This window comes from Geospiza fortis, unplaced genomic scaffold (assembly GCF_000277835.1).
Source record: "Geospiza fortis unplaced genomic scaffold, GeoFor_1.0 scaffold53, whole genome shotgun sequence".
In the NCBI taxonomy this organism is placed as follows: Eukaryota; Metazoa; Chordata; class Aves; order Passeriformes; family Thraupidae; genus Geospiza; species Geospiza fortis.
Window position 1 is genome coordinate 6,542,411 of NW_005054305.1, and position 23,704 is coordinate 6,566,114.

At 39.8% G+C, this 23,704-nt stretch overlaps 1 protein-coding gene across 5 annotated transcripts in view; it reads right to left on the reverse strand.

Moving 5' to 3' along the window:
- Positions 1-285: 285 nt before the first annotated feature.
- Positions 286-23,704, reverse strand: part of NOL4 (nucleolar protein 4) — a 181,740-nt gene continuing 158,321 nt past the window's right edge. For all 5 annotated transcript variants that reach the window (XM_031066569.1, XM_031066570.1, XM_031066568.1 and 2 more), the window contains 3 exons: positions 12,514-12,694; positions 8,439-8,519; positions 286-2,235 (listed from right to left, as the gene is read on the reverse strand). In XM_031066569.1, coding sequence (XP_030922429.1) covers positions 2,042-2,235; positions 8,439-8,519; positions 12,514-12,694 — 456 coding nt within the window. In that variant the 3' untranslated portion in view covers positions 286-2,041. The remainder of the gene's footprint in view (positions 2,236-8,438; positions 8,520-12,513; positions 12,695-23,704) is intronic.

Below are 23,704 nucleotides of genomic sequence, written 5' to 3' on the forward strand. Positions count from 1 at the left end.
GGATTTACAACAATATTCTCATATTCAAGAACAGGGGCCTCTAAAAAGACATCCAATAGTTTTTTAAGAACAAATGTAGAATGGCAAAATGGTGTTCCCTCCAGCCAACTTTAAATTATATACGCTAGTTACTCAATCCTACTGGATTTACTAAGTAATATTGAGCAATGATGTTTGAGGGGCTGCATGAATTGGACTGCAAGGCCATTTTCCCTCTTTAAAGACCATTACAGTTATAGCTTTAAATGCTATTCCATTTAAATGTTATAATGTTTCACAATCATGTATTTAAACACAGAAATCTGTTTATTTACCCAAACAAAACAGAGGAAATGATTCCAGCCCTCAGGTTTTGAATTCTCATTTAAATATGTGAACATGAGTCCACAACTTAGAGATGTTTGTGTATCTATGTACCTCCAAAATACTCATATTTCATAGGCTTTTTCACATTAATATTCACCAACAGTATCACAAAAGTTCTTTTTCTTTTACATAACTGTAAGCAACAGTAATTCTAGAAACACTAGAGAAAAAAAAAGCATAGCAATGTCCACAGTTACAAGAAAAAGTGCACATTACTTGGTCACAATCACAGTCATTACTTGGAAAACTATATGTAACAAGTAGATATAAAATATCACTGATGCCTTAAACTCATTGTCAAAAACGGAATTACATAAAATTTTGTACATGAAATAAGGCAAATTTAGGAATGCACAAGAAACTTGTTATTCAACAAAAGCTAAACAACAGAACAGATAGTACAATAAGCATAAACTAAAGTACTTTTTTCTATATACTTAAAAAGAAGCCTGCCATAGTGCACAAAGAAAACACCATTAATGTGTAATCAATATTATAAAATAAGAAATAGAGGGGTTGGGAAGAGTGGGGAAGGGGAGAGAAGAGTTTTATTATAGTTGCAGCTGCATCCACTTACAGTTTTGTACAGGTTTTAGCTAGGCCTGGGAATTATACAAATTTTACCAGAAGTGTCAATGACCTTCCTTGGTAAGAATTTTGTTTAAATTAAGGAAAAAAAATAAATACACACAAGAGTGCAAATTTTCAGATTGTCACTTGCAACCTCTTAACATTCATCATCTACGTCCAATCACAACTAGAGGGACTTGTATAAGACAGCAGCAGTGATCATGGAGTCAGATGAGCTCACCATAAGAAATCAAATCATCTTTTTTTTTTCTCAACGATATGTCTTTTTTAAAAAACGCTCAACTCTTTATTAATTGCTAATAAAGCTGCAATATATTACAGAATGGAGTTGAGAATGGCATGAATGCAGGAAATGCATACTTCCTTTGGAAGGTATTCCATAGATGACAATTTACAGTACACAGGGGAGGAAATTATCCAGCATCAAGAGTTACTCGTTGTAGAAAGAATATGAAGTTGGGGAGAAGGGCACAGCCAGGGATTCAAGAGAGGAAGGGGGGACTTAAAATAGCTCCTCAAAACATTTTCAGGACCAGTGAAAAAGTTTACCAAAGTAAAAATGAAAAATCTTGAATGAAAACAAAAATCTTTTGTTTCATTTTTTATAAAAATTACATTTTTTTAAAATACAAGATCCTTTTAATTGCAATTGTGCCCTGTAGCAACAGGACATTTGGCAATGTTTTGCCATATACTGCAGCTTTAAGTCCCATGAGTCAGTATCACATTCCACTAATATTGCACTTGGATCTTGAACCACTTGTTTTAAAAAACCATCACAGCATCTTCTGTTTCCTCCACTTGTTAGAATGAGTTAATTTCTAGCCACTTTTTCGATATTTATGCTGACACACTAAAACAAAAGCAATAGCCTGGACACAGTAAAGTACCTCGGAAACACCAGAGGTCGAAGTTCACTTGAAGCACCTTAACACATCACTTTATGGATCAAGAACAGTGTGGCATTATGGTAATTAACTCTCCTAAAAGACAGTGCAGTAACTGAAGTGTGTGCTCTGGGAAATCAAAATGTCATTAGTGGAAATTCTGAGATAAGACCAGGCCGGTGTGAAGGTCACATGACTCAGTTCTGCTGCAAAATAAGGTTTTCCAGTTCATCTGCAGAGCGCAATAAAAACGCGGCTGATTCCCGGTACCCTGCCACGAGCTGCCTCACTGCGTTTATTTCGGTCGGACTCAGCTGGGGTCTGGAGCTGGAACTACTGGAGGATCCAGAGCTGCTTGCTAACTGCCTCTTCATACTGAGATCTGTTGGACCTGCAGACAGCAAAGGGAAAGAAAAGAAGCTTCAGATCGGCTGTCAGAGACGTTTCACAGGTTTGTAGATACAAATGCAGAGCAGTAGGACCTGCTCTCAGCTGAGTGCAAGCAGCAGAAAAAAGGAATGATTGTTCTGTTACCAGTCGCCTTGACAGGAACAACAGCAATTCATATCTATGTAACAGAGACCCCACTTACAGAACATGAGGGGGAAGTCCACTGCCAGCAGAAAATTACCCTCCAGGGGCATATTCCAACAGTGTGAGCCACTTGCACCCCAAACCCTGCCCTGGGATCTGACAATGGTGATCAGGCAGAAGGTTCATCTCCTGCGCCTCCCCACAACTCCAGCTGCCATGGTGGACTTCATGGCAATATGCACACTTGCAATTTTTATCACAGAAAATCCAACTTGTGTTCTCTAGACAGCTATTTTCACATTTTATGCTTCAATCAGCATGTGGCCAGATTGAATCCCTTGCAGACATAGATAAATGGTCATCCACATGACTTGCCTGACGCTGTCTGATCACTTACATAAATAGCTGCTCATGAATGAGATTAGGCTGGTGACAATCTGGCTGCCACAGTGAGGAGCACACTATCATCTGTGAGGGCTGTATACAGCTGGCAACACATTGCAAGGATCTTGTAAGGCCAGAACACTGACAAGAGATTCTGCAGCAATCACCATGCTGTTGTATTGGCAGCTCACAGCAATATGCTTAGCACTTTTCTTCAAAAAATATTCTCAAGACCATGAATACTTCATATGGAAGACAGCATTCCTGAGGGCAGTCTGCAGGTTACTGTGATTGGCAAAACATCTGCCATCATGAACTTTGTCTTTGTGTGGAATTTCCCTGGCTGTTTGATCAGTTGTTAACCAGCTAAGACACGTGGTGCTTTAATGAAATGTTTGCAATTTCCACTTAATACATTTTTTTCTTCCTGGAGTGTAAATTTGAGCAGGTAGAATTGGACTGAGGACTTTTTTGAGCATATATAGAAGGATATAGATGGCAACTATACCTATTAAGCAAATCTGGGAAATATTGCTCTCTCATTTTGGCAGTGTAGCAAATCTATACTTCCAGCAGGCAGAAGATCAGACTAACCTGACCCTAATCTTAATACTCTCCTGGAAAATGGGATCAAGATATCCAAAGCAATGTATCTTGCTTTCCTATGAGAAAAATGTCACTCTTCAATTTGATCAGTACAATATATGTCAATGCCAAGATTTTCCAGCAAAGACTGGAATAATTTTAGAATTTAGCATATTCAACTGTATAACACAGAATACACTAATTCATACTGTGGAGGTTCTCCTAAATAATCCCACAAAATGTATAAGATTCAAAAACACAGACTCACAATCATAAGCACTAATGGCAAGAGATGCCTGATTTTCAGAAGCTGAAGATCTGGTCATAAAGCTTATTTAATTTTCTTCCTTATATATCTGTGCAGAGGTACAGGTGAAACCACAAAATATGTGGAGATTGCCATGTCCCTACAAAAACTGAAGGTAATGAAAAATCTCCCCTTGAGTGAATAAAAGCAGAGCTGGGACAATGAAAAGAAACTACTTAAACAGAAAGGATCCTATTAGATCTGATTTCCTACTACACAACTAACATAAGCAGCACTTAGCCTTACAACTTGTATTATCTGGTTTTACACTGGTATAAATGAACTGACTGCCAGTGTACAAAGGATAAATTAAGCATAATTAACTCTGTGAATTTGTTTGGTGTGACCACACACTGCAGGAAAATGATGACTATTTAAAAATATCCTCTGAGCTTCTTCACAGTCAAATCTTCAAATCTTAACCCAGCACAGGGAAGAATGGTATACCAATCATAATGCCAGTTGAGTTGAATGGTTCTAAGCAGTCATTAAAGACTTCTACATTTATTGAGGCAGCAGTGAAAAAGCTGCCACTGACATATTGAGGGCATTGTGCTCCATATGAGCCTACTTTAACTTTTATGTTCTTTCCTTGACTTTCATTCATGTCACTGCCAAACACACACACACACACACACACACACACACACACACACAATATCTGGCAGAACAGAGCTTCTGCAGCAGATCATTTCACTTTATGAAATGTAACTGAAGGGCTTTTCTCATTGGTAATCCAGATTTTAAGTGACAGAATAGGATATCAGTTTATGTCACTCATAAGTAAAATACACATGGAAATGGGCTTGGTCATACCTCGCAGGTTTTGCTTACACAAACAGATGGTGCACTGCTCTGAAAGGAAAACTAGAAGACCAGATATCCATCATGCACATGTCTATAGGGTCAGTTATTTTCATAGTCTGAAGATCTGGCTGGCTCTTTATTCCTAGATCAAATTTTCTGTATTCTGGATTAATTTTCATGAAGAAAGTTTTTTAATTCTTCAGAATATTTATCTTTGCATCCTGGGGGTGCTGGAAAAAGCCAGGTGGCAGTCTGCATAGACAAGGAACAGCCACAACCCAAAAATCCTCTTGATCTGGGAGATTTCTGTTATGTCAGAGCTCTTTTATAAAAAGAAAATAAGATATCTCAAATTTTAATGTACCCAGCTCCTTCAAACTACTTGGTGGGCTTATTATTTTTTTTATTTTATTTACTAGGAAAATGGGATTCTACTTCACTCTCCAGCTCCTGCCTTGTACTTAACAACTCACAGTGCTGTCCTCCTTCCTCCTCAAAGAAAACCCCTCTGAGGAAAAAACCAAAGGAATACACACGCAGAGAAAAGTTTCATAGCTATGATTTTGGGACACTGAGAACACCCATGCCTTTTCAGGAAGGGAACTGAAGAGAACTGAAAAGGAAAAAAAAAAAAAAGCCAATGCTTCACGTGGAGATAAGGATTTTAGCTCTTTTAATTATGTTACATGACCCCTACATCTCACCTCTAAAGCTTACCTATGACAGCCCAAGCTCTATATCTGGGAGAACACCTCACTCAGAGATCAGTCCCAGGATGTGTTATATTGGTCTCAGCTTTTAATAGCTATGATAGACACTCACTGGCAGTAATAGAGATTCTCAAAGGTGGGTCAGGCTGATAAATACTAAAATATTGTAAATTATTTGTAGCTTCATCAGTCATACCTGGTCATTTAAAAACTAAGGAATAAGTGCAACCTATAAGTGCCTTCTTGTACTGTAGATTTTTCTCATGTAATTTTATGCAAATCAGCTACTGAAACATGAAAACCTAAACCTTATTTATACCTACCATATCTCTATAATCAGAAAAATAAATCACAGCTATTTTGAAGGCTTAAAATAGCTGGTTAAGGACACTTCATGTACATCTATCTCCAGAAGCCATCATGACAGGTTACTAGATCTGGAAAAAGCTGAACAGCTTCACCACTATGTCTTTCAATAACTCTTTACTATTTCTTTAGTCTATTTAACTTCACTTATTAAGCTGCCAGTCCTCACAGGAATGAGAAGATGTATATTTGTAAAGACAGAAATCTGAATATTTTTGCAATGAATTGCGCAGTGTCCGGTTCCTCCAAGATGTTACTGTACATTTTAGGATACTGTTTCCTATTCTGGAGTACTTCAGGACTATTAAAAATCTTGATTGCAAACATTATTATCAGGTTCCACAATGTCTGCTGAGCAAGCAAAGATTAAGCATATATCACAGAGATTGAGACAGGAGACTTATTCCCATTTTTTTCTTTCTCTTAGTGCATATTGCCATAACATGAAATTGTCACTTTCCATGTTTCTATAACAGCACAACATTCTCACAAGCAGTGGATTAAACAAATTGCTGAGACAAACCCTTTCTTTTATACTCTTTCAGAAGACTAAAGTTTGTTATACTCTTTCAGAAGACTAAAGTATCTGACTCTTTTAGGCCACCTGATCGACACTTTAACATGGGAATATTTTTGATTTGCTATCTCTGTTCAGTTACATTGACCTCATTTCTCCTGTGAGGTGCAATTGTTCTTGTTGGAAACACATCAGGCTGAGTATGAAAACTCCAAAAACCCACTCTTCATGCGCTAGACAAACATTCAGCAAATTAGCTGCTAGAAATGTCTGCCACTAAATACACTGTGGAACAAGTGGCTTTTTCTGTAAATTACAAGACTTCAATGGAACTAGTTACTGCCTCATGCACTACTCATTACCAACGTGATTTATATCAAATTCCAAAATATGGGTCAGATGTAGATGTGTTGATACTGATTGCTTAGACACTACCAACTGTCTCAGCAAAATTCCCTTAAGAATTGTATGTTGTCACTGAGTAGCTACCAATCTTATAATTAACAACTACTGAAAGAATAATAAATGTGTCCGTGACTCTCAAAATAGTTGTCACTATTGTAGATAATAATGTAGAATGAGAAATATTTTTTAAAAGTGTTATGTGCTTAAGCGTCTACATTTTTATTAATAGTTAAGCAACTTTTTTCAGCAGTGATAATGCAAAAAGCAGTGACACTTATTTAGAGAAAAATACATTTGCCCATACTTTGAAATCTCTTGTGTCGAACTCTTCTATGGCCCATATTCTGCTCTTCAATTTTTTCCCCATGAATGGCTTTAGGGGAGAGGTTTGACTAAAAACCTTATATACTGCAATAAAACAAAATAGAAAAAAATTTATCAAAGTATGCTACATTTTCTTTCTCAATCAGATGTATTTATTGTAATAAGAATGCTTTATTATGATTTTACATATCTGTCAATGCTTCTTTTCCTCCTGCCTTCCAACATAGAGCAGATGTGCCTAAAAGTATTGCTTCAAGTGCCAGGAGAAATCAAGAAAACAGAGACTGATGAATTGGACCTTTTAAGCTCCTTTCTCCCTTCTACACCTCTCCCTCTGGAAGACACATCTTCTGCTACTTTAGACAGCAGGGAAAAAATGCTGTCTTGCCTGAGGAAAGTGATATGAAAAACACAGAAATGCCTACAGCCATCATTCATTTTCAGTGATCAGGAAACACAGTGGTCTGTGATTAAATGATTATATGAGATCCTCCCTATCCACCAGAGGAGATAAATTATGTGGTGCATACTGCGTTGCCTTAACAGTTGTCGCCTCAGCTTTGCACAGAGGTAGGAAAGTAGGATTCTGCCCAGTACATTCCATTTCCATCCCTGTGGTGGGAATGGAGTAGTACTTGCCTGTGCCATGTGTCTGACAATTTGAAGAGGATGAGGAAGGAGGAAGAGGAATGTGGGGAAGGTCTTAACAGAAAATTCAGCCAGCATTTTCCAGCAAGAAGTTCCCCTTTGCCAAAAATACAGGTCAATACATTTAACTTCTCCCAACCCCACCTTCTGGGTTTTCAAATGGGATTAAACACACTGTCCCAGGTTCCTATATCTATCACTCTTGATCTGTTTCTTCATGCTTCAGGCTCTGTGTTAGAGACAAACTGTGTTCTCTTTCCCCTCTCTCCACTTTGATGCCATCAGGATAGCACTGAGAACACAAAAGACTGTGCAAGAGTATGGTATAAAGAAGCCCTGAAGAGAGGAACCATAGCAAAAAACCCATTTAACTACTACATCCTGGCAAGCCAACCTGTGAATAACCCACTGAGCACTTTAAAAACTAGCTACATATTGGATATTCTCATCTGTTGCGGCTTTTTTCCTCCTAGTTTGCCATCAAGAATATCACCAAGTTTATCATCGCCATCAGTCATGCAAGTGTCAAGATTTTACAGAAGGTTACAATTTGACCAAATTTTTGGATGTGGAAAGGAGGCACCTTCCTTCCCTGCTATCTCATGAACAAGTGGACAAGAGCGCTCAGTACTCCTCTCCCTGCTGCAGATCAGCATGGTTGTGCTGGTCCTTGGAGGTCAGCAGCACCTGCTCTGGGAGGCTCCCCCAGCTACCCCGCTGTCTCCAGCAGGGATGCAGCATCTGCAGGACCAGGATGCAAAGGACCAGGAAGGCTGACTGGCACAAGAGTAGGAGGCCTGGCTAAAGTAGGGAAGAGCTGGGAGGGCATAGCCTCTGGAAGGGACAGCAGGGAGGTGTGAGCAGTGTGGGGGAAGTCCCCGAGCCACCAGCTGGGCCATTAGGCCATCATGGTCTGCAGGCCTGCCCATGGGAGGCTGAAAGAGAAGCCTGCCAGGGCCAGGATCTGCCATGGTGTGAACTTAATGGGATTCAGCCAAAGAACTCACCTGAGCTGGAAGGGGACTGGACGTTCGTGGTGCCTGGGATGCAGTGCTGAGTTGTGGCTGTGGTGGAGGTAGGCTGCAGATCTGTGGAGAGAAATGGAGACACAACACTTTGTCTTACTGTGACATGAGGGCATATTCTGCATGACCAGCCCAACACAGAGTCTGAAATACCCTTTGTACACACACAAAAGGAAGTGATTGACATTTCTGGCTAGAAAACCAGACAATGATGCAGAAGAAACAGTCCCAAATCACCTCCAGGCAACCCAGCTATGGCAGCAGAAACACGTCCCACAACTCCTAGAGAAAATGGACTTCAGGAAATGAAGCAACTGCAAAGACCATGACTCCAAGGAGCCCAACATGACTTCAGAGAGTGCTGACAGTCATCAGGAGAGGGCAGACACCAACCCACTGGCCTGAAATACATGGGGAGACAAGCCAATCCCACTCCCTGAGGAGACGCTCAGGCTACATGCAGGGACTTCAACAGCTCCTGGCACTATCAAGAGCTTTTGCTCCCAACATTATCTCCCGTCCTCACCTTCCTGCCCTCAAGCTGGACTCTTTTCTGGGCTCAGTCCAGGAATGATAGAAGGGGGACAGCTGAAGCCTCTGTGGCTGGCTAAGAGCTGGCAGACAAATTCTGCATTCACAGAGCTATTGCACCTTGGAGGTTCTCTATTCAGTTCTGTAACAGGAACTGCATTAACCTTAAAAAAGGGGAGCTGTGGAAATCCACCCTTCTCAAAGCGTAGCTCTCCTTTACCATCTAAACAAATCAAATACAACATGACCAAAGGCTTCTGCCCAGCCCATGTACAGTCTGACAGAGACTCTGTCAACCCACAGATTGCTTGGTGAGTGTTTCCAGCCAAGCTGGATTGGCCTAAAATGTTTAAAAGGAGGGGGAAAGGACACCTTGGTGCTGTAAGACCAAGCCTTTTCCTTCTGTGCTTTTTTGCCAGCCCATAATAAGGAGGGGTCACTGCACAAGCTGCTACATTCTGTTTGCTCATATTGAGCAGTTTCATGAAGGCTCACCCCATGCAGTTGTGTGAGGAGCTAATTATGGCTCTGTAATTAGCCATGTGGAAGGACTGACCTCCCCATGAGGAGGGAAGCATTGCAACAGCAGGCAGAGAGAGGTCCCTGAGCCAGAGCCACCAAACAGTTGGGCGAACAGACAGCTACGTCTGTAAGGTCAGAGTAGGGGTGAACTTTATATGGAGGAAATAGCCAAATTAAATGAGTCACAGAATACAAAATACATACATCAGCTGGACTACTAGACAGAGAGTTAATTGGACATTAATTATTATATTACTGTGGGGGAAGGTCCAGAAATAGGTAATCAAGCAGTAAGTTTAAGATAGCTATTGCAGCTATTGCAACTTCTTTTTTTTCTGTTTTAGCAGATACAAAATAACCAGACCTTATTTGTTTACACATGCATTCTGACTGAGGTGCCTATTTGCTTTTACACTAGGAGAACATCTGTAAGTGTGACAAGAACATGTGATAGGTTACTATATTGAAAAGGAATTGCATTTTTAAATTAGTTATTTGCTCCTGAAAACAATTCACAAGAAAATATCCTGTTCTCCAGAGAAGAATCTCATTACCCATTTTAACAGCCTTGCATATGTTTGGAACAAGAGTCCTTGAGACTGTGTAATGATTGCAACCAAGGGTCCTATGAGGTCTGTCAGGAGGGCAATGGCTACCCCTGTCAACTGCAACTCCAACCACTCCTCGTCTACCAATGGACACATCATAGAGGACTGACAGATCTCACTGGCCTCCAAGTCCTCCCACTTCTCCTGTGGGGAAACCAACTACCAGAGCCAGAGCAATTTACCCTTAATATCCGAGAGATAATTAGGTTGGCTCCTCGTTGGTTTTGCGTCAGTCAGTCTGAGGAATGAATGGAGTTGACTTTCCACAACTTTCCTAATTATTTCCCTGATATGGCAAGTGGATCACAAATCACCAACCTAACTAGACTGTCAGCATCAACAACTGCTTTTCAAGTCCTGGCACACAAAGACCTTAGGTTCCCGGAGCTCACATACTTTGACTCGTGTAGGATCCCTGTAGAGAAGATGGGCACCTTGGCACAACCTTCCAACTGTGCAACCATATGCAAGAAGTTTTTCAAAGTTTTGGTTTTTCAAAGTTTTTTTTGGTTTTTCAAAGTAAAAGTACATACAGACAAAATTGTCTGTATGAAAGTAGGGACAGGCAAGGAAGAAGAAATGTTTGAGCATATGTCTGTATACAAACCTGTCTTGAGCTTTAATTGTGAAAAAAAAAACCACTGGAGACTTCTGTGTTAAAGGCACAAAGAAGATGTGGCTTCTAATCAGAAGGCAAAACGAAATGATGGCTAAAAATGTGGGTGGTTGGATGGCGGGTGCTGCTGCCTATTATCTGTTCCCAACAAACCTCTCCTGTGATGCTACAGATGGTATTTAATTTGTACATAATGTTTTTAAATTGCATGCTGAAGCGACATAGAATACTTTTGCCTAAACCCCACAAGTCACTGCAAAATGCTAGTTATGAAAATGTATCCTCTTACAAGAAGTTTGAAGGGAAAAACAAGTACACAAAACAGTTGTGATTCCTCACAGTTTAAGATTATATAAACCAGGACAATATTGATGGCTTTTGCTGACAAATAACACATGGGGAGCTTAATCCTCCTCTTAGTTGGGCAAAAGAGCAAATGCCAACTGTTTTCAGTGGGAACTGGTTCAGATCCTCTCTGGGCATAATGTAAAAGACGATTTTAAAGTTCTTGTGCATTTTCACAAACAAACCCAGATTTCCAGGGCTTGTCTTACTGTTATGAAAATATTTGATCAGAGACCATATTCAGTGCCTCAGATGTGCTGTTCATGTGTATGGAAACAATTGTGATCATCATTCACACTGAGTTAAAGACTTTTGACAACTAAAGTATTACCTATTTAAAGACTTTCGAAAACTTAGCACAAATCATCCACAGACCTCTGAGAATTTTGCAGGCAGGGGGTGAGGAAGAAGATGTGACTCAAGGTCCTCAGCACACCACATTCCAATAACTCCTTGCAGGCTGCAGCCCTGGTAGCACTTAGAAAATTGCTGAGCATGCTGAATGTAGAGGCTGTGGCTGAGCAATTATCATCTAGCCTAAGTCAGCTGCTCTACCTGAACTGGCACTCTCGCCTGCCAGAGAGGGATCAGCCAGGGCAAAACCCCAGGGATTTCTCCATCCTCTGAGACATTTCTTTAAATACAGTCCTGGGAGTCAATAAAACCTCAGGCTTCCAGAGAAATCACATTTCTCTGACAGAGAGACAATACCTTTTTTATCAGAAGGGTATTGCTCTGCATTTGTACAAAATCAATATGAGGGATAATTTCAAGCAAATACTACAGTTTGCTTACATTTTTATGTTACAAAAGCATGCCAATGTAGGAAGAAAGGAATGTTGTCTAAATAAATGACACCACTTGTTTTTTTCAGAGGGACATACAACCTCATAGTGACACATTTACCTTTTCATTTTTAGCGTAGGATATAAATGAATATGCTGATTTCTCATTTAACACTTCTTATGCCAGATCTTTATCTGCAGTAAATTAAAGTAGCTGGTGAGACCACGTGACAAATCTATGTTAATTCATTTGTGTTATACAATATGGAGTTGAGCGTTTTGAATCTTGAGCCTAAAATATACTAATAGCCTCCTTTTGTGATCAGTGTAGAAGAGGACAGTAATGATAAGGTCCTATAAAGTTATGCAAACAGACTGAAGATCTAACCTGGCATTTTTTTACTCAGCTTTGTTAGAGGCTTTTGGTTCAGTCTTGCCCTATTGTGCATTAGCTCCTTGAAGCTGGAAAGAGACCAGCTATGCAGGGAGCAAGTATTTTGCTCAGCAGTAGCTGTTTGCAGGATTGTGCTCCTGCTCATTATGTGATAATAGCCTGTGGCTATTGAACCCCATGGGCTAGCTTTCTGTACAGCAGGGGGAAATACACATCAGCATATATACATACAGCCACAATTTGTGAGGAAACTCACCACTACTAGAAGCATCATTGAGATTTAGCAGCCCACCTCCAAGCCCTCTGTAGCTATGGTAACTGTAGGTCCCATTGCCGTTGATGTACAACACCTCCTGCGTGCTGGAAACAGCTGATGTTGAGTAAGTGACCTGGGCTGGCTCCTGTTTACACTGCTTGTCAGCCGGAGCAGCCTCATCCTGCAAAAAACAAGAAAAGGTTTGGAATTATGGTTACATTTCACCTTGCATGTGAAGGTCTTTTCTATTAAGATTCTACATCTATTGCTTTTACAAATGTATAATGCATGTTAAACAAGCACAGATATGTTTCTGATTTACAAATATCAGCATAAAAGAAACAACAGAAATAAGCAAGAACACAGGTTTTCTAAAAATCTGAGAATATTCATTTATTTGTGCTCCACAAACTAGCCATAACTGATTCTCAAAGGAGAACATGTACCCTTTCACCCTGAAGAGCTCACACTCTTCTTCAAAACCCAATTCTGTCCAGAAGAGTGGGAAAGGACAAGAAACAGCCATTTCCTGAGTACTGGAGTGACTCTTACAAGTCAGAGAATCATATATTTCTTGATAAGATAAACCAATACAGAATGCACCATCTATTCATTTGGACGTATCAGTCTCAGAAATGACAGAAGGAACAGAGGAATGGAATAAAACTGCATTCCTGTGTTTGGAGAAGTTTGAGTGAGTGTCCTTCCACACAAAGGCCTTAAAGTAGGGATGCCTCCACAAAAGTGACTTGAATACTGTTGTTATCTGTGTAACAGCAGTGTCTGTTTGTACACCATGAGTTTTCCTCAATGCTTTCTGTTTGCCTCTTTGATGATTGTGTAATATTTAACAGAACTTAGCACAACAGCCCTTCAATTTTTCCTGAAAGGAGATGCTTCAGGTGAAAGTGTATTATTCCCCATCTGTACTTACTGTATCTACTGCTTAGAGTACCTCACCTCCATTCATGATCACAGAATGCCACAGTAGCAACTTTATTAATGACACAGGTGAAGAAGATTTAATGCATTTTAGTAGTTGGAAACAAGGAAAACTATCACTGTGTGACTGCTCATCCTGCCATAGGGACCTCAGTGACACAAAATATGATTTAGTCTGTATGTATTTGAAAATTTTCTTTGTTTCTCGACTTTTTTCATTGGTTTTACTTTATACTCTCATCTAATGAAAACATATTTCAGAGTTTTCAAATAAAATGGATCTATGGAAGTGGGTATCTCCGCTGCACAACTCTTTTATGGTTCATAAATATACCAAACTTATTAAGAATTCTACAAAATATCTGAAACCTTTTTTACAGTTTTTACTTAGATCAAATAGTTCAAGCAGTGTTCAGTCTCTGTGTTGAAGTAAAAAGGGCTGTGAATCCAGTATGCATTAAGAGCAATTGTTAGTTTCACTTCTCAAGAAGACACTATCAGCTTTTCTTAGATGAAGACATCCCTGTCTTGCAGGTATTTATTGGTGAAGGAGACTTTCACCTGAAGCACAACCGAAATAACTCAGGAGAAGAGATAAATGTTATTAACAGAAATTCTAATATTTAATATGGAATGCTGAACCATCAGACAATTAATACCATAAACAATAAGAATGGGGCCTCTTGGGCAGTATTATGAGCTAAGGCAAAACTTAACATTTTTAAGAGAGTTGGCCAAAGTGGTCTCCTAAGCATTTCCTTAAGTAATAATAATCTTAAACAAAGGGCCAGAATTGCAATGTATTTTTGCCAGGAATTCAACTTTAATATCACTTATTTTTTATCTCCAAAGGTCATTGATGTCTCTTATGAGAGAAAATATATTATTTTCTCAGAGAGTATTCATAAGCTGCACAGTAAAGTTATCTTGGCAACATAGCTTAACTCATCGTCCAAAATTTTAACACTCTCAAGACTCAGATGTTCTGCCTCCTTATGTCTAAAACTAAATGATACTTCCTGCCATAGACTCACTCAGAGCCTCATTTTTTTTCACAGAGCTCAACAGCAGAACTTCTGCAAAACCATCAAGGACTAAGCTGTGTTCAAGGGGCACAGTGCAAACAGGACTAACTCCTACAGCTGAGCAGAGTGTCTCAGGATTGGTCTCCTTATCCTCGCTGCTGGAACCCACAGATTTGCTGTCCCTGGATTTACATGTCCTCCAGAGCCCCTCTAGTCAGGAAACTGAAGCCCCAACTGGAAGTGTCTTGCAGAGCAGATGCACAGAGCTCCTGGCAAAGCCCAGAAGGCAGAGCCTGGCTGGAGGAGGCAGCAGGGAGCTCGGTGCACCTCGGTGCTCACCAGCCCACGTGTTTCGGAGCACACGGCCAAGAAGTGGGAGACCAGAGCTCTGGCTACTTGTTGCCATGCACGGTGAAGAGGCGGAAAAATTGGGATGCAGGGTCTCTGCCGGCTGTGGTGAGGAGGGCCCTGAACTCAGAGCTGCCATCTCCTAGCAACCAGGCTCCAAGCAAAGCTGCGGTGGGAGTCGTCGCTGAAGCTGTGCCACTGAGCGGGAAGGAATGCACAATTCACAGGGCTACAGAGATTGCACACAGAAAGGGAGCATGACTCAGGTCCCTCTCAGAAGTGCTGCCCTGGGAGGCTCCCTTCCAGCTCCTCCCTAACACAAAATCCACTGGCGGCTTTGAGGTCAGAAATCCAAGGTTGGAGCTCTGCTACTGAAGGGGGATCTTTGTACAGAACTAATCATAGCCCTAAAATAATAAAGAACACTGTGATGTGCCAAGGGATGGGGCTTGAGGTGGAGTCTGAGCACTCCAGTGGGGAAGGAATTCTCAGGCAGGCTGAAAGAATTGAGGATGATGCTGTGACCAGGACTCCTGGTTCTGCATATGAACTCTAATCTCTTGGCCACTGCACAAAAGGAGGCTTCCTCTAAATATTACACATCCCCTTAAAGAGCACACTGATCACCTGTCACTAAATGATGAATAAGTTGCCATACATTTCAGACATTAAATCTGATCCTTAATTGTTTACCTCAGTCTTCATGACTCCAACTACATGCAGAAATAGGGCAGGATTTTGTCAAGCTTTTTCTGAGCAGGCTCAATCATCAGCCCTACTGGTAGGATTATGAACCATGAGCCTGGTTCCAGGGGGTTAGATGTTTCCTCTCATACATTCCCCTGGGATTTAAGCATTTTTTTTTGGAAATGTTTGGAAATGTTGGGGTTTTTTTAAAATGTTCAAATGGCAAAGCTGTGCCATTTTCCCTTGCAGTCATACCAAGGACAAAGAAGCCAGTCTCTCTTTTTCTTGGGGATGGAGAATATGGATATCATATTTATTTTGTATACATCAGATTCATTCTTAATAGAATCATTCTCTTCATTCTTCTCACCTGAAATGCCTTTGATTTTAAACTAATGTAGAAATTAAATATATTGTTGTTCCACTGAAAACAGACATATTTGAAACATTCTGTTGGTTATTCAGCACCTCCTGTTTCTCCCTATATAATGTTTACACTGAAAAGGCTTATTTATTTAAATTTTTATTTTAAAAATACCTTGATTTCAAGACAATAATTAGCAATTAACTAACCATTTAGAGACATGTTTGACCTAACTACATGGAATACATACTGTTGTCATCATAATCATATACTAAACTTTTGAATATTAACTAACCATTTTTAAACTGTTTATAATTTACCTCTAATAAGAAGAATGACCAAGGTGCAGATAAAACATCTGTTCATCTAGAATTTGACTCATGCTATCTTAATTTAGTATATGCCAAAGGAAATAAATCATCCCTCTAACAATATTTCTCTTCTGTATTTATTTTGGAGGAGAAGCCATTTAAATTTGAGCACATTACCTGCAAAATGATTGAAATCAGAACATGGAAAAATACTTTGTAGGTACAAAAGCATGCTAAAATAAAAACTTATCTGTTGGCTTGAAAAGAGGAAGCATGAGGTCCTTACTGTGATCCTCAACTTGATATATGCCAGAGATATTTATGCCTCAGTTTTATGTCAAGGTCTGTACTGGGAGAACACTTTTTTTCCCCCACAAAAGAGGAGATAGAAAAAATATATTTGATTTTATTTTTAATCAGGGAAGCAATTTAGTAACCCTCTAAGGACAGTACATCCTAACAAAATTTTCCATGAGCTGTTGCATAACCCATGTATTGAAGAAACCCTTCTTTGCCCTGACTGATGCTCTGAGCAGCAAATGAATAGATTACAGAGGAATCACTATCCTCAGTAACATGATGTTGGTGCAGATTGTCAGGACTGTGGTACAAAGAGCAAGGCTCACTGGCACTTCCCAGCCTCTTGTTCCCCTGCCAGCAGAGGGACAGCACACACAACTCTTTTAAAACAGTCTTCATAGAAGCATCTTTAGCAGTGTCACTGATCCCTTCTGTTTCCCATCTCCTTTACCACCTCCAAAACAACACAAAAAAAAAATAAATTGTGAAAATAGAGAGCCCTGGCAAATCTGTGCTACATTGAGAGTTTTGATCCCTTATACACACAAGGGTCAGAAATTCAGTGTACTCCAATTAAGAGAGAGCAGTACTATTGCCTTGGCTTCCCTGCTAGCAACAGGCATTGCTAACATGTAAATGTAAATCCTGGCAGGGAGTGTGTGTGCAGATCAACTCACATGGCCAGTGCCAACCCACCACAGGGCTAACAAAACTTCTGCAAAAGGAGTATAAGCAATAATATTCAAAAAATGCAAAGCTGGTGACATGCATAGAGCTACTGCTTTCAATAATGCAGTACTTGCCAGACTGACAAATCACCGACTCTGAGAATAACAGCTTTTAACTGTCCCTATGTCAGCCTGATTTTTTCCCCATGAATTAGAAAAGAGACAGAAAGGCAAACACATTTTCACTTTATATTTCTTGAAACTGCCTTTTTTAATAAGTTAAGCTGAAAAATGTGGATTGCTTGTTGTTCTTGTCAATAAATGCTTCTTTTAGAATACCACTTTGAGGTTAGGAAAACTCACATACAGATAAGTCTTCAAACAAATAGGCAAGCATATTTGCATATGGTCTTCCACTTTTTCAGCATAGGAAAATAATTCATTCACTTGTAAAAACAAAGCAGGCTTTACATTTTTTTTAGATTTCAGCAGCTTGTAATAGAGCTTTAGAAGAAAGGAGATAATGTTTCATATATTTTTCTCATTTGAATCCCACTAATTTAATTCTACAATCAAAAGTAAAATAAATAGAAACATATGATAAAACCACATAACACTTTTCAAAGCATACCCTATTAATCCTTACAATACTCTTGATAGATAGGACTTTTATCAGTGCTTTTCAGATGGTGAGATTCTGCAACAAAGGCAACCTTAAGCCAGAGTTACCTAATATGTGAAGTTCTTGAGTTCTGCAACCATAACAACATAGTGAGCTTCTCTTTGTGTAAATTAATTTTTAAAAACTCTGAAGTTTTTAACTGGGAACAAACTCAGAAGTTATATCATGAGACACCCTGCTATATGCACAGAGGATTGTGGGGCTGGGAGTTCTCTGCCCATCTCAGCTTTTGCACAGAGAAGCAGCTGCCAGGGTATGCAGCCATCACCATCTGCATGAAGCAAGGTATTTAAAGGAGGATAAACCACAGGAAACCTGGCTCCCACTGAAGGGCCCAGAATCTGGCCCCTTCTTAGACACCAATCTGCTGTTGCCAGGACCAGATTGTGTACACCTTGTGCTCTGCCTTTGCAAAATCTCTGAGGATTTTGCTTCTCCAGTCTTGTCTTCTACCCTTCATCTCAGTTTCAATATTCTTGCCTAGCAAATCCTAATCTCTCCTTTCTAAGCAAGTCTCTTGATTCCAGATACCTGAGCAGCTTCAACAACTCAAGGCCTTTTGTTTCCTTTTTTGTATTTAATCAGTGTTACACCCACTGATGGTTCCATCTGAGATTTTCTCTCTATGCTCAGACTCCTATCAGTATCCTAACCCCAAAAATCTTGTCCCACAGGGAGCAAAGCCAGGTTCCATAATTAGCCAGAGCAGCTCCTGGTTTCAACTCACATTATTTCTCATTAGTAGTATCTGATCCTCTTTCACTACTAGTTCTTTAATCCACCTGGCCAGTTTCCACCACACTGCCAGCCTCAGCTTGCTCAGCTTCTCATAATGTCACTTTCCCTTTGTCCCTTGCTTTCACTGCTCCTGTCAACCCTCAGCAGGCTCCAGCCCCAACACTTCTCCCCTCCCTTCTGCACTGAGATCAGAATTAGCAAATAAAATACTTTGATTGTGTAAACATGTGTATCCAGTGTTACATCCTTGGTATGACATCATGTTGTCAACAGCAAACACAGAGCCTTTTTTTTTTTAAGCAATGGTAAATATACTTAAGGATCAAACTACCCTTACAGGATAAATTTTTTCTCATTCTTGAAATTAGCTGTAATTATCTCTGAAAGAGTTCAACAAATGGAAGGCATAGAGAAGAGTAAATGTAATCCCTGTGGGCTGAGGGTCATGAAGTTATCATTGAACTGCACACCTAGTATTGTAATGGGAAATGTCAGGCAGTCTTAATAAGTGATGATTCTACCAACTGCTTGGATGACACACATTGTTCTGACAGAATACTGGATCTTCTATTAGCTTTAATTACATTAAAGTAACTCTCTAGTGTTTAACCCAGCTTTTAATTTTATAGCTAATATCCTGGAAGCCTGGACTAAACATTACTTTGGCATATCATAGTAGGCTAAATTTTCCCTTAATTCTGCAGTAAGGCTGCTGACTCAGTGTGCTTAGCAGTAGTGCAAATGGTATTTCTGCAAATGATAGATGTGAGTTTTCACTTCAGTTTTGGTTTCCATTGCACATTCTTTCTCCCCTCTCCAGTTGCTAAGGTTTGTGTTGGGATTACTGCTAAATAAACTACACTAAATAATACCTGCTCAAGAATAGTGAGGCTTGAAGAAAAAAAAAAAAGAGAAAATATACCTGCATAATTCATAGTTTCATAGACCTACGTAATTTCCTAAATTTGACATCCAAGTGAAGCTACACAGTAGTCCTTTGCATTGGCTGACCTTCACATCTAAAGTACTGAATATTTATAGTCCTGTAAAAGGACTTTTAACATTGTAGGATATGGTCTTACAGCTGTAAGCTCAGCATGGAGGCAATGTGAGGCAAGACCAGGAGAACTTCTATACCCAAAAGCTTATCTAAGAAAAGATACTACCTTCCCCAGAAAGCCTTATTTCTCTTACAGTGGAATTTTAAAAAGCCAAATTTTCAGTTAAGTCAGCAGAGTTTCAGTATTCACAGTAAGAAAAGCAAAGCATTTGCTACAGACTCTGGATTTGCACATAAAAATGTTAACCCTTGTGACCTGTTTGCCATGTGGCATCATGTCTTCTTACCTCCAAACTATTTTGAATAAAGTTCTACAAAATTTCCAGTCCTTATGTTGAGGGATTATTAATAGAAAATTAACATCTACTCGAAATTTCAACTTGCTGTACTGGACCCATAGTGAAACCTGAAAAATGAGTGCTAGAATCATATAGTCTCTTTAGGAAAACACTTAAAATACAACACAGCAAAATTGTATTGAAGGGGAAGAGTTCTTCTCTGATAACCTTTCAAGACTTATACATATATTTATATTTATATTTGTCACATAATATCTCTCCATGGGCTTTTCTCCATCTCCCAGGCTATTCACAGTATTCCTTAAAATGATGCATCTATTGACAGTCCCATAACCTGGTGTCCAAAACCATCAGTACAGATAGATACAACAAAATAATTGCATCTTTAGATAGATTCCTTCCCCTTTAAGTTTAGTTATCCTCCAAAACAGCATTGTAGGAAAAGGCACTAGATTTATGGATGAGGTCTACTTACAGCCAGCAGAAAGACCCCTGAGATTTTATCCAGAAGCCCTTAATGCAAATTTGAGCAAGCTGGCTAAAATAAAACATGAAGTAAAATTCAGATAATACCACAGAACTCATACCAGATATTGCTTAGACTGGGAAATGTTTTGATAATTCAGGAGTGGAATTAGCAGTAAAATCAAGTGGGACATAATTGCTGTTCTTGGGTTTGCACACTATTTCTCCTCTTGTAAGGAGCAGATGGGGAATTGCTAAATTGTTTTCCGCTCTCTGTTTTCAGATCTAGACTGTGTTTTTCTCTGCCACTCTCTCTGCATTATTTTCTTCACTTTTACTTACTTAAATCAAGTATGTATAAAAAATGAGAAAGCCCATTCTTGTGTGACATACTACTCAATTTGTAGCTCAGTTGGAGCTGGGTATTCCAGCCAAGCTGAACACTCATGCTTTAGCTGTGAGTCTATCATCTTGTCATTACATGGAGAGCACATCAGTCTCAGAGTAGAATTTTCTGGCCCGAAAACCGAGATTACATGAATAAGTGCTCCTAGCCTGCAGAGGCAACCTTAATGAACATGTCACTGCCAGAAGTCTAGGTACTAATGATGATTTTGCTTTGAAGTCCAGTATAAATTTTTTTTTCATACTTCTGATAAAAAAAATGTAACTGGATTTTTTTAGATGGTGGTGAAATGTTGATACAGTCTAATTGAGTTAAATTGAGTGTAATACAGAGTCCAGTTAGGCATCTAAACTGCCTGAAATACCAACAGTGATGTGGAAACTTGAAGAGTGCCTATCAAAATGTTAAGTTATCTGCCAGCACTTCAAGGATCTCCACACTGTCCTCCTGACACAGGATATAGAGCCAAGAAAAGAAAGCCATGCTTCAGTTTCAGATTAGAATGGCATAGGTTCCTTTTGCTCTCAGATTATTAACTCTGAAATGAACTGTCACCATCAGTGCTGTCACCAGGCATCAAAAATGACATCAGCCAGTGCTCAACAAGAAATGAAAGCATGAGACTGACATGGAAAAAGAAGATCAAAATAAAAAGGTGCTATTGTGTAGAAGAGAGATAAATGCACCCCAGACTTCTGCATTTCTGATAGAATGACACATCATCTATAAACTGGAATGGGTATGTTAACCTTAAAGAAAGGGTTGGTGTTATTACATTGCAGCATTTGAGTCTTGTTTTTTCATCACTGCCACATCACTTGCAGTACAGCAAACATCCTTTGGGAAGGGGTATTGTAAGGCTGTTGCAAGGAGCTGCTGGAGAACCACTTTTGCTGGAGCAGTACTCAAGCAGACCCTCACTGTTCACAGTCTGTCAGCTCTTCATTATCCACTGTGGTAGCAGAAGTGCAACAGGAGCTTTCAGAGGTCACCAGTGCTGCTGGTTGAGCATGGACACATGGATGGGGTATTGTAAGGGTGTTGCAAGGAGCTGCTGGAGAACCACTTTTGCTGGAGCTGAAGTCAAGCAGAACCTTACTGATTCTAGTCTGTCAGCTCTTCATTATCCACTGTGGTAGCAGAAGTGCAACAGGAGCTTTCAGAGGTCACCAGTGCTGCTGGTTGAGCATGGACACATGGATGAGCTACTTCTACAGTTTAGGTAACTGGGATGCTCGGTTCCTGGGGAAAGAGAAATTGTGTTCTACTAAAGGACTATATTTCTCTGCCCAAATGGAAAAGGATAGCATTTATCTTTTCCTGTGGCCCTTAAGACAAGGGCCTAATCTTTAGTTAGGTTCTAGATAGTTCGTTTTTGAATGTGCTTTCCTTGGTGTGGTTTTTTTCCCATCAGGAATAAAGGAATATTAAAAAGTTTAATGATTCAATGGAGCAATCCCATTTTAGGTGGACTAATGGTAGAAAGTGTCCTCGCAAGTTAATTTTCTCTATAGCTCTTGTTGTTCTTCTCTTAGGTTGCACCACCATAGCTTTCATATCACCATTCATAAACTATTTCATAAGCAGGTCATACTCTTTCTTTTTCTAGAGAATTTTAATTTATGAAATAATTTATATAGCTAGGTATTCCACCACTAGTAATTGAAAGTTGTCTCAAGACACAGGATAGATGCCCAGTGCAAGACTGCACAGTGTACCACAGTGTATGCACAGCAGGGACTTCCACTGTGCAAATTTAAATCATGTCCAACTATGGCTGGCACCAGGTTACAAGCAACTTCAGACATGCAAAAGGCAGGACTGAGACTGTTGAATATGAGAATTGTGCCAATACCTTTCAGTTTTGGCAAAACTCCTGTGGGTGATAGTGTATTTCACAAAATACACACGACATTTCCTATGCAGTACGAGCAGTACAAATCCAGACAAAGGTGTCATGTGAAGAGCAGGAGTCTTCAGCCACCTTTTCTGCCTTGCAGAGGAGGACAACAGGAGAGAGGGCAGGTGGAAATCTTTTTCTTCCCTTTTGCACCAGCAAAGGGAAGAGAATTGTCAGGGCCCATGCCTCACATAAAATTTCTTCCTCTTAGGACAGGCAGAAAACAAAGCAGGCTTTTACTCTGACCTAAAGAACAGCACAGCATGATCCTTGCCTTGGACCTTATGACAAGTTATTGATTGAGGCTTTGTTTTTAAGTAGTCAACCTTGAGAATCCCCATCTCCTCTATTTATACCTCCCCACCCACTCCCAGCCCCCATTTCTCATTAAAGGAAAGGAAGTTTCTCTTGGAAGATCACGCCAATCCTTCAGCCTCTGACAGGAGAATATGAAAGGCTCTTTTCCTTCCCTCTGTCACGAGCACAGAGCTCTCAGTCTAAGGTCACTCAGGACACAGGACCATGGGCACAGGTTTGTTAAACCTGCTCTTTCCTAAGAGAATTCCTTTTGTATATGCCTGATACCAAAAGTCAAACCTTGTATAATGAACTGCAGGGCCTAGGATGCCCCTGTCAGAATTAGAGTAGCTAAAAATCTGAAGAAAATAAAGGTAAAAATTCCGGGGAAATGAAGTAGGGGTTATGTCATGTTTATTCTCATCATGCTACATAAACCCTCTCAAAGCCAATTTCTTTGCAGAGGCCAGCACCTTGCAGAAGATCATAGCTACTGATCATTTTTGCTGCTTCTTTGTTGACAGGCAGTACTAATGAAGAAGTCTGAATATCTGACTTTTCTTCCAAAAGAGAAACAACATAAACTGCAAGAAAACAATGTCCTCTTTTGCCATCCCAAGAGTGGTTTTGCCTGCAGGTAATGGTGGTGAATGAATCAATATTGTACTGGAACTGATGTGTGATGACAAAGGCATAGCA